Source organism: Neomonachus schauinslandi, chromosome 14, assembly GCF_002201575.2.
Source record: "Neomonachus schauinslandi chromosome 14, ASM220157v2, whole genome shotgun sequence".
NCBI lineage: Eukaryota > Metazoa > Chordata > Mammalia > Carnivora > Phocidae > Neomonachus > Neomonachus schauinslandi.
Genome location: NC_058416.1, coordinates 38,018,042 through 38,032,559, shown reverse-complemented (window position 1 = coordinate 38,032,559; position 14,518 = coordinate 38,018,042). Strand labels below are relative to the sequence as shown.

Here is a 14,518-nt window from a genome sequence, read left to right as displayed (position 1 = left end):
TTTAATGGGTACAGTTTCAGTTTTGCAATATAAAAAGGTTCTGGACATCTATTGTATAACAATATGTCTATACTTAATACTATTCAACTGTACATTTAAAAAATGGTTAAGATGATTAACTTTATATTATGTGTTTTTTACAATAATTTAAATTAATTACATTTTGTGAAAAAAAGATTTCCCGATATATATAGCTATTGTAGGGTAGTTAATAAGAAGGGCCTATCATGTGATGTCAGGCTGGGAAGTTTTTCATTTATTGCATTAATACTGAGCACCGAAGATGCATCTTCAAGCAGTGGAAATCAAATCCCCTCCTTCAAAGCTTTTGGGAAAATTACGAAATTGTCATGCAATGGTCATATTGCTTAGTATGGTATGGTAAGAATATGATGGATTCCAGACATATTAAGTTCATAGAATCAACAGTATTCCATTGAGTGTTGACCATAAAGGGGAAGAAAAGGGGGAAATCAAAAATGTCACAAGGATTTTTGCCTTGGATAGATGGGCAAATTGTGTTGCCATCCACAGAAAAAGGAAATTTTTAAAAAATAAGAAAAGATAAACAAATTAATAAACATACAGTAAGACTCATCAAGAAAAAAAGAGAGGGGCCAAATAAAATCAGAAATGAAAGGGAGGAGTTACAACAAATACCACAGAAATACAAAGAATTATAAAAACGACTACTACGAATAATTATACAACAAAAAATTGGAAAACCCAGAAGAAATTAATAAATGCCTAGAAACATACACTTCTTCAAGATGAATCAGTGAAGAAATAGAAATAGAAAATCTCGGGGCGCCTGGGTGGCTCAGTTGGTTAAGCGACTGCCTTCCGCTCAGGTCATGATCCTGGAGTCCCAGGATTGAGTCCCGCATGGGGCTCCCTGCTCAGCAGGGAGTCTGCTTGTCCCTCTGACCCTCCTCCCTCTCATGGTCTCTCTCTATCATTCTTTCTCTCTCTCTCAATAAATAAATAAAAATCTTAAAAAAAAAAAAAAAAGAAAATCTCCACAGACCGGTTACTTGTAATGAAATTGGATCAGTAATCACAAAACTCTCAAAGAACAGAAGTCCAGGACCAGAGAGCTTCAGAGGTGAATTCTACCAAACGCTTAAAGAAGAGCTAATACCTATCCTTGTCAAACTCCAAAAAATAAAAGAGGAAGGAATGCTTGCAAGCTCATTCTAAAAGGCCAGCATTACCCTGTTATACAAACCAGACAGACACTACAAAAAAGAAAATTATAGGCTAATATTCCTGATGAGGATAGACACAAAAATCTTCAACAAACTATTAGCAAACCAAATCCAACAATACATTTAAAGGACCATATACCATGATCAAATGGGATTTATTCCAGGGATGCCAGGATAGTCCAAACCTGCAAATCAATCAACGTGATACACCATATTAACAAAATGAAGGCTAAAAATCATACGATTATCTCAAAGATGCAAAAAAAGCATTTGTCAAAATTCAACATCCATTTGTGATAAAAGTTCTCAACAAAGTAGGTAAGGAGGGAATATACCTCAACATAATAAAGCTCATAGTTGACAAACACACAGCTAAAAACATACTCAATGGTGAAAAGCTAAAAGCTTTTCCTCTACGATCAGGAACAAGAAAAGAATGCCCACCCTCACCACTTTTACTCAACATAGTACTGGAAGTCCTAGCCATAGTAATTAGGTGAGAAAAATAAAAGACATCCAAATGAGAAAAAAAAGAAGTAAAGCTGTCACTATTTGTAGATAACATGGTACTATATACTGGAAACCCTAAAGCTTCCACCCCAAAACAATTATAACTAATAAATGAATTCAGAACAGTGCAGGATAAAAAATTCCATATAGAGAAATCTGTTGTGTTTCTATACACTAATAACAAACAGAAAGAGATTAAGATAACAATCCCATTTACAATTGCATCAAAAAGAAGAAAATACCTACAAATAAATTTAACCCAAAGAGGTGAAAGATCTGTATTCTGAAAACTATAAGACATCAGTAAAATGAATTGAAGATGACACAGACAAATGAAAGGATATTCCACGCTCATGGATTGAAAGAATTAATATTATTAAGATGTCCATACTACCCAAAGAAATCTACAGATTCAAAGCAATCCTTATCAAAATACCAATGGCCTTTTTCAAAAAACTAAAATAAATAGTCCTAAAATTTGTATGGAACCAGGAAAGACTGAAGAGCTAAAGCAATCTTGAGAAAAAGAAAGCAGGCTGGAGGTATCACTCTCCTGGATTTGAAACTATACTGCAAAACTACAATCATCCAAACAGATGACACTGGCACCAAAACAAGACACATAGATCATTGGAACAGGATTGAAAGCCCAGAAAGGAATCCATGCTTATATGGTCAATTAATCTACAACAAAGGAGACAAGAATATACAACGGGGAAAAGACTGTCTCTTCAATAAATGGTGTTGGGAAAACTGGACAGCCACATGCAAAAGAATGAAAGTGGACCACTTTCTTACACCATCCACAGGAATAAATTCAAAATGGATTAAAGACTTAAATATAAGACCTGAAATCAGAAAACTCCTAGAAGAAAACAAAGTCAGTAAGCTCTCTGACATTTACTTTTTACAACAGAAAAACAAACAAATGAGACTATATCAAACTAAAAAGCCTTTCAACGGCAAAGGAAACCATCAACAAAACAAAAAGGCAATCTAATGAATGGGAAAAGATATTTGCAAATGACATATCTGATAACCAGTTGACATCTAAAATATATGGAGTTGACAAAACTCAATATTAAAAAAAAAACAAAATCCAATTAAAAATCATCAGGGAGGGGAGCCTGGGTGGCTCAGTTGGTTAAACGTCTGCCTTTGGCTAAGATCATGATCTCAGGGTCCTAGGATTGAGCCCCACATTTGGGCTCCCTGGTCAAAGAAGAGCCTGTTTCTCTCTCTCTCTCCCTCTGCCCTCCCCCCTCAAATAAATAAAATACTTTTAAAAAATCATCAGGGAACTAATAAATCAAAACCACAATGAAATATCACCTCACACCTGTTGGAATGGCTAATGTCAAAAAACAAGAAATAACAAGTGTTGTCAAGGATGTGGAGAAATGGGAACCCTCATGTGCTGTTGGTAGAAATGTCAGTTGGTGCACCCACAATGGAAAAGAGTATGGATGTTCCTCAAAAAATTAAAAATAGAAATACCATAGAATCTAGCAATTCCACTTTATGGAAAAAAAAAAAACGCAAACACTAATTTGAAAAGATATATGCCCCCCCATGTTCATTGCAGCATTAGCATTATCTACAATAGCCAAGGTATGGAAGCAACCTGACTGCCCACTGATAGATAAATGGGTAAAGAAGATGTGGTGTGCGTGTGTGTGTGTGTGTGTGTATGTAATATAACTCATAAAGAATAAATCTTGCCCTTTGCATCTACATGGACAGACCTAGAAGATATTATGCTAAGTGAAATACATCAGACAGAAAAAGACAAATACTATATGACTTCACTTATGTGTGGAACCCAAGAAACTGATGAAGAAACAAAACAGAAGTAGACTCAAATACAGAAAACAAACTGATGGTAGGCAGAGGAGAGGGAGATGGGGAGATGGACAAAAAGAACAAGGGGATTAAGAGGTACAATTTTCCAATTATAAAATAAATAATACATGGGAATGTAACATACAACATAGGGGATACAGTCAATAATACTGTAACAACTTCATATATTGACAGATGGTAACTAGACATTGTGGTGTTCATTTTATAATGTACATAAATATCAGATCATTTTGTTGTGTATCTGAAACTAATACAATATTATCTGTCAATTATAATTCAATTTTTAAAAAGATAATCCTTAAAGAATAGAGATTACAACATAAATTCATACTTTCATTTATTCAGTACTATTTTTGTAAAGTAGCATATGCTGTACACCAAATAATGGACATAAATGGCAAAATGACTCTTATGAAATGTAGATAGGGAGCAGGAAAAGAAAGGCATATATTCCCAGGAATATTATTGTAAAGAAGAGCCTCTAAATTTTTCAGAGTGCCCGTTGGATGATTCATGGACAAGCTATTATTTTAGTGTTTTCAATTTCTAAACAAAGGAAAGAAATACAGGTAATTTTTTAAGTGGAGAAAATGTACTATTTGTCATGTTTCTGCTGTTCTCTAAATTCACAATGTAATGTTAAATGTTACACTCAGTAATAAAATAGAAAGGCCAATCAGTAAATGTTCCTTTTTCATAAAACTTTACTGTATTAGCTTATGGAAATTCTACTTATAAAATTGTATTGAATTTACCTTTTTTTTTCCTGTTCCTCTTCCAATGTATAGTGCTAATAACTTTCTCCAAGTCTTTCAAAATATTACATAGTTTCAAATCATTTTAATTTCTGTTTGCCACCCTGAAATTATAATAAATGATCTATGAACACAGTCATTTATTCTGAGAACCAAATATTTCATTTGGTTCACTGTTTTAATGCTTAGCTGGATTCAGTCTCATACTAGGATATATTTCAATATAATTATTAAAAATGACAATACAAAAGAAAAAAAAAAGGTGTCAGCTGGGAAGACCCAGGATGAAGAAATGGAGAGAAGAAATAGTCATTTTGGGTTATGTTCAGTTTGAGGTGCTTTGGGATATCCTGGTAGAAACGTCCAGTAGAAATTGTAAAATACAGATGTGAACCTCACAAAACAGGCATTAAGTCGCCATAACATAGTCACAACTGAAGCCACGCACATAAATGCAATTACTCAGTGAGAAAAGGAATTCAAAACATATCTCAGTGACATTATTTCATTTCAAGGATAAAGAAGCAAACAATCCATGAAATTTGGAAAAACAGGTTTGCCTCAGAATTCTACAGAGCAACCACATTATCAACAATGTTCTGGTAGAAAGAGGAAAATAAAGAAATTACACCTAGTTAAGTTGTTCTTTAGTTATAAAGGCTAAGGACAAATATTTTTAATTGCATACAAACCTCAAAGAATGGAACACATAATCTTTCTTTAGAAAAAAATGACCAGGAATTGTAGCCAAGGGATGAATCAAATCAAAGAATTCAGAAAGAAAAAAAAAAAAAAAACAGGTAGAAGAATGTATAAGCATTTAAATACACCAAAAGAAAAACAGTCCTGAGAACCAAATTATATACCATTATAAAACCTTGACAATAAAAACAATTATAGTATATAAGATGATATAATGAACATAACACAATAAAATACATAATTATAATAAACCTAACATAAGCAGGGAGTACAAAACAGTGAGAAGAAGTGAAATAGGCTTGGGGTGCCTGGGTGGCTCAGTCAGTTAAGCGTCTGCCTTCGGCTCAGGTCATGATCCCAGGGTCCTGGGATCAAGCCCCGCATCCGGCTCCCTGCTCATCGGGGAGCCTGCTTCTCCCTCTCCTACTCCCTCCTGCTTGTGTTCCCTCTCTCGCTGTGTCTCTCTCTGTCAAATAAATAAAATCTTTAAAAAAAAAAAAAAAGAAGTGAAATAGGCTTATTCCTCATCTACCTTTGGAGAAAGTCAATGATAAGAATGAAACTGAAATCTGTAGTTGAAAAAAAAAATGAATGTAATTCAATCTCTTAATGTTTTTCTTAATCTTTTCTATTAACTTCAGGAATAAATACCTCTGAGAAGTATTTATCTATTAGCAATTTTTTGAATTGCATGTTTTTCTGTTTCTTTTGTTTCATTTTGATAATATTATGTTTTATGCTTCTTACTTAAATTAGCATATAATTACCATCCCAGTTTTGGAAAATTATTTCTTCCTGTCCATATCAATCATTATATCAATCAATCACTATATCTAATCTTGTTTTGGTATGTATGTTTAGACAGACAGCTATAATGATGCTCATAATTAGCTAATGGTGGTTAAATCTGGATGGGGATTTAATATAACAAAATTTCTTTCCTTTTCACTTAGATTTTTTTAAATAATGAAAATGTATCACTTTTACAAAATAGTCACTTTTAGTTTCTAAAAAAATAAATATCTGAATAACATACATATTCATAAAGATGTATTTTAACTCCTTGTGGCAGTGTGATCTTGAGTTTATAACATATACCTAATTATAATTACATCATGGTATCCTTGTTTTCTTAATAATACTTAGAACAGCTTCTATGTTTTTTAGCATTTACTACATGCCAGACAGATACTACATACACTATGTGGATGTTGTTGCTTGGTGACCAAACAGTATATACCACTTGGTACTTATTCTTATCCAAACTAGTTAGGCAAGTATTAATTAGTGGCATTTACAAAGAGGAAACTGTGTCTTTAGTTAAGAAATTTCCCCTTACTTACAGTTATCGTAAATGGCAAATCCAGGATTCAAATCTTGCTCTAGAATCTGTACCCTGCCCACTATGTCATGTTTCCTGCCATCTATGCTGTCCATGAAGTTTATTTTATCCTGTTATCCCAGGACTATCAAAACAAATGTAACCTAAAACTTTGTAGATTCACTTTAATCATTCCCAGTTAGTTATAAGAAGTCTTAGCAAATACAACAGCTATTAGTGAGAGATCTTTATAGTCTTGACATGGGATTGGAACTCTCAGAAGTTCTGCTGCTACATCCCTGTATTTGCTTCTTGATATTTCCTTTATCCTATGCACAAAGTCTTGAGTGTAAAATCTTGAGAAGCAGGATCTCAGCTGGTTCAGGAGGTGTATTGATGTAATATAAATGAGTGCTGAATCTTGCCCTGCCTGCCCCCCAGTATGCTTATTAACAAAACAAGGAAGAACCAATGGAAAAATCAAGAACTGGTATCTTAGGAAATGTATGGGCTAGTCTTCATATATTAACAGGGTCTGATTTCCTCCATAAATTCAGGGGAGTTATCTCTACAAGCCCCTTGTCCCTAAATACTCAGGCCATATCAGCCCCTTGTAAGGATATATCCACTATTCTTGACAGCTGTAATTGGCCCTGTACTAGGGTTTTGCCATAGATGAGTTATTCCTCACAACAATTCTCAAGGAACCACTAAAGTCCGCTTATAAGCCACGTTGCTGAGACTCATACTTGGGATCTATATGATCCCCACAGACCTATATTACAGAGCTCTTCAAAATACCTCAATGAAGAGGGGGAAAAAATGCATTGGTTATCTGCAGCAATGCCAGTCTTGAAAGTATAGGAGAGGGGCATCTGGGTGGCTCAGTCGTTAAGCGTCTGCCTTTGGCTCAGGTCATGATTCCAGGGTGCTAGGATCGAGCCCCGCATCGGGCTCCCTGCTCAGTGGGAAGCCTGCTTCTCCCTCTCCCACTCCCCCTGCTTGTGTTCCCCCTCTCACTGTGTCTCTCTCTGTCAAATAAATAAATAAAATATTTAAAAAAAAAAAGAAAGTATAAGAGATAAGCAAAACTTTGTTTACATCTTAATTACTATTATCATGATTTGCCTGTGTCAGAGATATAACGTGTCCTGATGTGTGGCTAGCATGGTTCCTCAGTTTTGTTTTTCTGAAATTTCTGTAGCAAATTTCAGATCATGGCCTAATATACATGGTATGTGCCTCAGGCATGAAGTTAGGCCCTGTAGAAATGTATAGAGACTCTTTATGAGACATTATTTCCTTCACTCTTGATAGAGCAGAGAGAAATTTGTAACCAAAACCATAGTCAGAGAACTAAAAAAACAGTAACTGTTTATAAACCAGTCCATGAATATTCATTCTAATCACTATATAGTAATCAATTAGTATACACAGCAAGAACAATATGAAATCTGAGGCTACAGATTGCAGAACTGAATAAATCATCATTTTTAAGAGATATAACTAAAGATAATATATTTTCCTTTCTGGATGAAAATTCATTTTATGTTCCCTGGTGGAATAAATATAAAGAAGAAATACACAAAAGGCAAAAATTGGACCTAAATATCCATTCCTACATATACAGGTCAAGAAAAGCATTACTCACATAATTGGATATTCATTGCCTTGTTTGCTTAAGACTGAAAAACAAAAGCGTGAGTTTGCCAAATTTCCTAATGTTTTGTACAGTGCAGTGGGCCTTTAAAAAATACACAGTAATGCATTAATCTAATACTACTACAAAGGTTTAATGATTTTTCTGGTTATTTCCTAAGTTTACCTTTCATAATATCAAGTGGTATATATAATGTGTTTTGGTAGTTTGAATCACAAGTGTGATGTTTCAACTAATTGTGGCTAAAAGCAAAATGCCAATCAGGATGAAAAGCTTCTAAAAACAAACTAAACTGAAACTATTAAAAATGTAAAAGAGAGTAACCATAGTGATGCTAATTTAAAATGATCACTGATGAAACATATCTTATAATCAATGTCAGACATCTGTATCTTTTTCAGAACTGTTTTAAGTTATTCATTACTTCATCCTTTAAAGTTTCTGACATCTTTAATGAGAGAACACATAAAAATAATGGTGGTAGTGTGAACAAAACTTAGATGCGATGCTCAACAAACTGCACATGTGTGTATACACACGTGCGTGCGTGTGCATGCAGGCGCACAGGCAGATCCTACTCTAGACCTAAAATGGCTGAGTTGCGGGATGTTGTTGCTTGGTGACCAAACAGTATCTACTCAGCCACAGAGTCATTTAAGCAGTGAGAGATATGTCCCCTCAGCTTTAGGCATGGCCAGGACAAATATTAAGGGGCATGTTTATCTTTTCTAGTATTCTACATTTTCATTTTAAGTTCAGTTGTCACTTTCTTGATTTTGTCATCAATTAAATTCAGATTTTAGGGGAAAGAGTATTTGGAACCCTACCGCTGTCGTTTTAAGAAAATAAGAGGGAGAACCAAGCTTCTTTCAAACTGGAAGATAGTCTGTTTCAATTAAGTCTATGTGGTATGTCTACTCTGTTCTGCTACGACCTCCCAGTTGCTATCAGTCTCTCTTTCTTTCATTAAACACCAGCAGTTAATTAGCCCCAGCCTGTCCTCTTGCCTTCTCTCTGTCCCTTTTCAAGGTAGTAATGATGTCTAATTACCAGCAGCAGTGGGTCACTACAACGTCAGGCGCAAATCTCTCTGACAGCAGAACCAGCCGCAAACCCTCAAACCTCAGACAGCTAGAATGATTCTCAGTCTACTTGAAAATACCACATACAGTACTTTATTTCAACCAAGATACGCCTTTGACGTAAAAATATGTTTCTTGTCTTTCTGGTGGATTGTACTCCCGCTATTATAAAGAAAAGCTTATTTTTAAGGAAGAGATCATTTGAGATGCAGAGAAACACATGATAAAAGGGGAACCTTTTATTTATTTTTTAACTTGTTGAAATGATGATTGGCTGTCTTTCAGGGAAGGCGGAGCCTATAATTCTATGTAAGGAGCAGCATAAAATTTTCATAAAGAGCAACAGAAGAGTTCATGAATTAAAAACCTCTTCAACATTTCAAAACAGGCTTGAATGAAGAGCAAATCTCTTAAATACTACATGGAAACCACTATCTAAGAACACCACCTGATGAATTACATATTCTCCCATAAATATATGGAATCTTTACTGAAAAGGGAAACGTGTTACTTTATTGTTAACGCTGGAGTTGTTATTCTACAATGGATGTCTTAGCAATAGTTCTTTAACAAGTCTGCATAAATTTTTGAATGAAAATATGGGTATCTGAACATGTGAATTCTGGTCTGAATTACTAGGCATCCATATTTCTCTTAGTGTCTCTATAGCTGTTACACAATTTATGTTATTTAGAATTTTTAATTAATGTTTTAAAAGGGCACATCTGTTTATACACATAGTGGATGTAACCAAACCCCTGCAAGTATAAATTGGACCAAGTGAAGCTATCTGACAGATAAACAGAGGAACCTGATTTTAATATAAAAGGAATGAAAAACAAACTTCCCAGCTAGCAATTGTTTTGAAAAACATATAAAATATTATTTAATAATAATTAGGTAAATATACCTTAAATGATTATTTTATTTATTCAGTTAACGCAGTGGTGCCCAAAGGAAAATACATCCTTATGTTCTGAATTCTAATCTACTTTGTCTAACAAGTTATTTTTAAAAAATCAGGTTAAGTTACTTCCGATACAAATGAATCAAAGCACTTCATTCTCCACAACAGACTTCTGGCTCATCCAGATGTAAATAAACCTCAGTTCTAATCCATAGGCATCTAGTCCTCATTATTTAGTAAAGAAAGACAGTAATCTCACCATTGTCTTTAGCAATGCCACATTAAAAGGGAAGGCTGTGTTTATAGATCTAACTCCTAGAAAATTCCAACAATAGTACTTAAAAAAAAAAAAAGCAGAACTTTTATGTGTGTTTCTATTTCACCTTTATTTCCTTTTCCCATTTTCCAGATAAATTCCAAAAGAAATATACTTCCTTCAAACAACTATCCCTAATTAATCTCGGGAAACCATTAACTATTTTCCAAACCTGAAAGAGTCCTCCAAATAGTCCTCTGAAAAACCTTTCATGCACATATTTCCAATTTAATATACCTCCGTTTGAGACAGAAGAATAGCTTGCAAGACATCTCCTTTCTAGCATCCTCCAGGAATACTGCTCGGGGAAACAGTTGCCAGTATGGGGTGGGGGTGGGGGGTTAGGAAAAGGAGCAAATGCTCAAGAAACCTCAAAGCCAGGCAAAAATGCAAAGGATGCCAAATACCCTCCCCCACCCCTACTCCAGGCGAGTACCCACCGTAGCATGACGAAGAAAGAGGTCTTATGGATCTGATCTGCAATCCTACTTGTAGCCCACAGTTCCCATCTTCTTAAAAAGGAAATTGATGCTGCTGCCGCTCCCCAACCTCACAGGCTTCTGCCCTGAGAGGCTTGAGATACACTGGGTTCTCAGTGCCCAGTACCTTGCTGCGCCTGGGCTGGGAGCTTTGTGGCCATGATACTAGAGCTATCCCAGAACGAGGAACAAATACATACACCATTTGATTGCGCTGAAACCCATGTCTCTTTGTTGTTCATCATGTAGCTGCGGCTTTATTTGTGAAAGGGGGAAGTGAGGAAGGGAATGGGGGGGGGCGGGGAGGAGGAATCCCCAGGACCTTATCTACAATCTAAATAGTCGTGGCAAGATCTCTGGGAGTGATCAAGGCGATGGGATAGCCCGGTGTCTCCCAGGCGGCGGTCTAACAATAAAACCTGATAGTGTCCGGGGGGTGGGACGGGGGGAACCCCACATCTCCGACTAGCGCCACAATCGGGCTTTGTGCCAATTAGGAGACACTGTAGACGATCGATCAGAATCGTCTATTATCAGAGCGTGCGTCTGGGGTTCCTGCGTGGCCCTTATGCTCGGTGGCGAAAGCGGGACACACGCCAGGCGCCCAGCGAAGGACATGGGACAATGGCCCAACCCGAGGACGCGGGAGGCCGCCCGACGCGGGGATGGAAGCTCCAGGAGCGGGTTCAGGAGCCCGGAGGCTAGGAGGGCGGCGAGCTCTGGAGGTGCGCTGCCGCTTTAAAATAAAGGACCACAAAGACTCCACCGTGGGGGAAACGCGCCTGGCTAATGCGAGTGGGGACGACTTGGGGAGGGGGTTGAGAAAGGTGGGGGGCACACGAGCCAACGGTGGCTCACGGCTCCCCCTTTCTCCCCCCTCTCTCTCCCCTCCCCGCTGGCTGCTCCCGCAGACAAATAACAGAGGAAGGCGACTCACTCACCGTGGTCTTGACCGGCACGTAAAGCACTTGCTTGGCGCAGCCGCCGCCCCCGCGGACCTCGTCCGGCTGGCCCAGCTGGAAGCCCTTCGATTTGACCCAGAATTTAAATTTGGCGTTGTCCGTGGAGCTCGACTCGGAGCCGTTGAGGAGCTGGACGATCCGCTCGTATTTTTTACGGGTCACCGTCTTGGTCTTGCCTGAGTCCCCGTAAGTCCTGAGGCACCAGTCCTGGAACTGGCGGTACATGTCGCGCTCGCTCTCCATGTTCCCCGCTCCTGGCCGTCGGCCGGATGCTCCCAGCGCACTTCGCACCTGTTCACCCCGGGTTCATGAAAAATGCAGCCCGGGCCACGATGTAGGGACGCGAGGTCCCGGCCGCCGCCGGAGCCTGCCTCGGATGGTGGTGGGGGGTGGGGGGAGGAATGGGGAGAAGGGAGGAGGGTCCGGCTGGGCACCAGCAATCAATGCCCTGTGCTACCAAGTCTCTGGTTCGTTCGTAATTGCAACGGATGTCTCGGACGCTTGTCTCGGACGCTTTTCTCGTCCTCTTAGTGATGGGTCTCTTTAATATTGTGTGACTAGGACCATCCCAACAGCATCCGGCCCAGAGGAACTGGGTTTTAAATAATTAAAATCCCATTCCGTGGTTTATTAAAAATCCCAATATTGACTTGGGGTGGTCCCTGGAACCTCGCCCCGGGGCTGTGTCCCGGGCAGGGCAGGTGCAGCGCTGCGCCGCCTCCCCGCGCGCGCCCCAGAAGCTTCCCCAGCCGCTGGCCCCACCGTCCAGGAAGCGAGGGCTGAGCTGCTCTCGAAAGCAGCGCCGGGCCGAGCGCCTGCGAGCCCCGAGGGGCACCCAGGTCCCCTGGCTCTCCTTCCTCCAGGGTCCCGTTCCGCTTCAGCCTTCCCGGCGTGGGGCGTTCGGGGACTAGAAAGAGAGAAAGTTCTTACCTGTCATGTTGTTAAGCCTATCAAATCCTGCTACACAGGAAATTTTTAAGGTATTTTTAAAATGGTTTAAAATGTCATTTCTTCATATGCAGTTAGGCTAAATTCCAGCCCTGCAGGTAGATTCCAGGAGTTAGGTCCCAGAATTAGCAACATTCATGGATATTTGGCCATAGTTCTATAGGAAAGACTGTGGTACCCCAAACAGATATCCGTTCCAGGGGGATGTGGGTAAACGAAGGCAGGCCGCTGGCGGCGGGTCTCCCGGATAATGATGGGGTCCCCAGACAGGACTTCTCTGGTTTCTGCTGAACTGGGTACAAGGCATAGAAGTAAGTTTATAATACAGATGCTTAAAACCCTTTGCATGAAATTAAAATAGAGATTATTTTCCCCTTGCTTGGTTACAGTTTGCAGTACACATAGGAGGTTTCGTATGTCTATTTTCCCCCTGCCACGTCATGGACACCCCTCCACTGCTCAGAGTAGCCAAATATGAGTTCCTCTGGGCGATTTTCTCGAGCAAATGAAATCAGCGGCTCCTCCATTCAGGATTTCCACCCGTTTGTTACAGAGCTGGAAATAGGGGAGTTCCCATCCTCCTCGCGCTGCGATTGCGGCCGCTCCTCTTTATTCTACTCTCTGCGGAGGCCCGCGCCCGTCCCGGGAGGCGGCTCTGCCAGGAAGGCGGCCCGACCAGTGCCCCGCGCCTGGTCCGCGTCCTAGCCCACCTTCGCCCCTCGTCGTCGTCTCCAAGACGAAAGCCCCGAATGGGAACGCGGAGTGTTTGTACCCACTGCGCCGCAGCTGGTCCCGGCACTTGCAAAATGGTCAGTGGCTCCCGCTCGGCCAGGCTGAGTGTGTGCGTGTGTGTGAGCAAGGGAGCGAGGGTGTGCGGTGTGCGGGGGGTGCGCTGTGTGTGCGCGCGTCTCCGGGAAGGTCTCGCGGCGGCTGGAGCCGGGACTGACAGCCCGGGCGGAGCGCGAGCAGCTCCACACACTAAACCTCTCGCCTCTCCCCTCACCCCCACCCCTCCCACTCCCCTCTCCTCCCACCCCCCCCGGCCCCTTCCAAGCTCTCTGATTGGCCAATGGGACAAAAGTTTCTGTGGAGACGGCTGGGCGCTGACGTCACGGGCAGAATTGTCCCATTTAGGGATCCCGGGGGCAGTGCGCATGCTGCAGGCTTCAGGTTAGAGGCAGGAGGAGGTAGCAGCGGGCGCGGCGGCAGCCAGGTGGCGGAAAGGAGCACTCAGCATCCAGGTGGGGGGACGACTCCAGCAGGGTTTCCATGGAGATTCCTCTGGGTCTAGCCTAAAAACAGCAGATCAGCTGACACCATTAGCTCAGGACCTAATTACTGCTTATTGGAGCAACAAATGAGGGAGAGGGCCAGCTGCAAAGGAAGAGTTTTTATCCTTCCCCCCCCCCCCCCCACCCTCCCACCCCGTCTCCTCCTTTCTCCCTTCTCGGTCGCTCTTGAGTCCCGGGTGAATTCTCATTAACTTGCAAGATTCCTGCAACAACAGCTACCCTTCTCTAGAGGCCACCCGGACTGCTTTTATTCTTTTTATTTCTTTATTTTGTATTAAAAAAATGCTAAAATAAATCAGTTGTCCTGAGTCCTTGAATTTTTGCCCAGTAAATATTAGACCAGTAGAGCTCAGAGAGTCCACTGTCTAATAGAAGTCACAAGTGGTCTAATATAAGGGTGGGGGGAGGCAGGGAGGAAAAAAACACCTTAAATGTGTTAAATTAGGTATTTATCTTTAGGCCTTTCACATTTAAAAAAATTTTTCAATATCTTAAACAGATATGTGGAATAAG

The 14,518-nt window shown here is 40.2% G+C and overlaps 1 protein-coding gene across 6 annotated transcripts in view; it reads right to left on the bottom strand.

Moving 5' to 3' along the window:
- Window positions 1-12,008, bottom strand: part of NOL4 (nucleolar protein 4) — a 414,205-nt gene extending 402,197 nt beyond the window's left edge. For all 6 annotated transcript variants that reach the window (XM_044920884.1, XM_044920883.1, XM_044920885.1 and 3 more), the window contains exon 1: window positions 11,745-12,008. In XM_044920884.1, coding sequence (XP_044776819.1) covers window positions 11,745-12,008 — 264 coding nt within the window. The remainder of the gene's footprint in view (window positions 1-11,744) is intronic.
- Window positions 12,009-14,518: the final 2,510 nt, after the last annotated feature.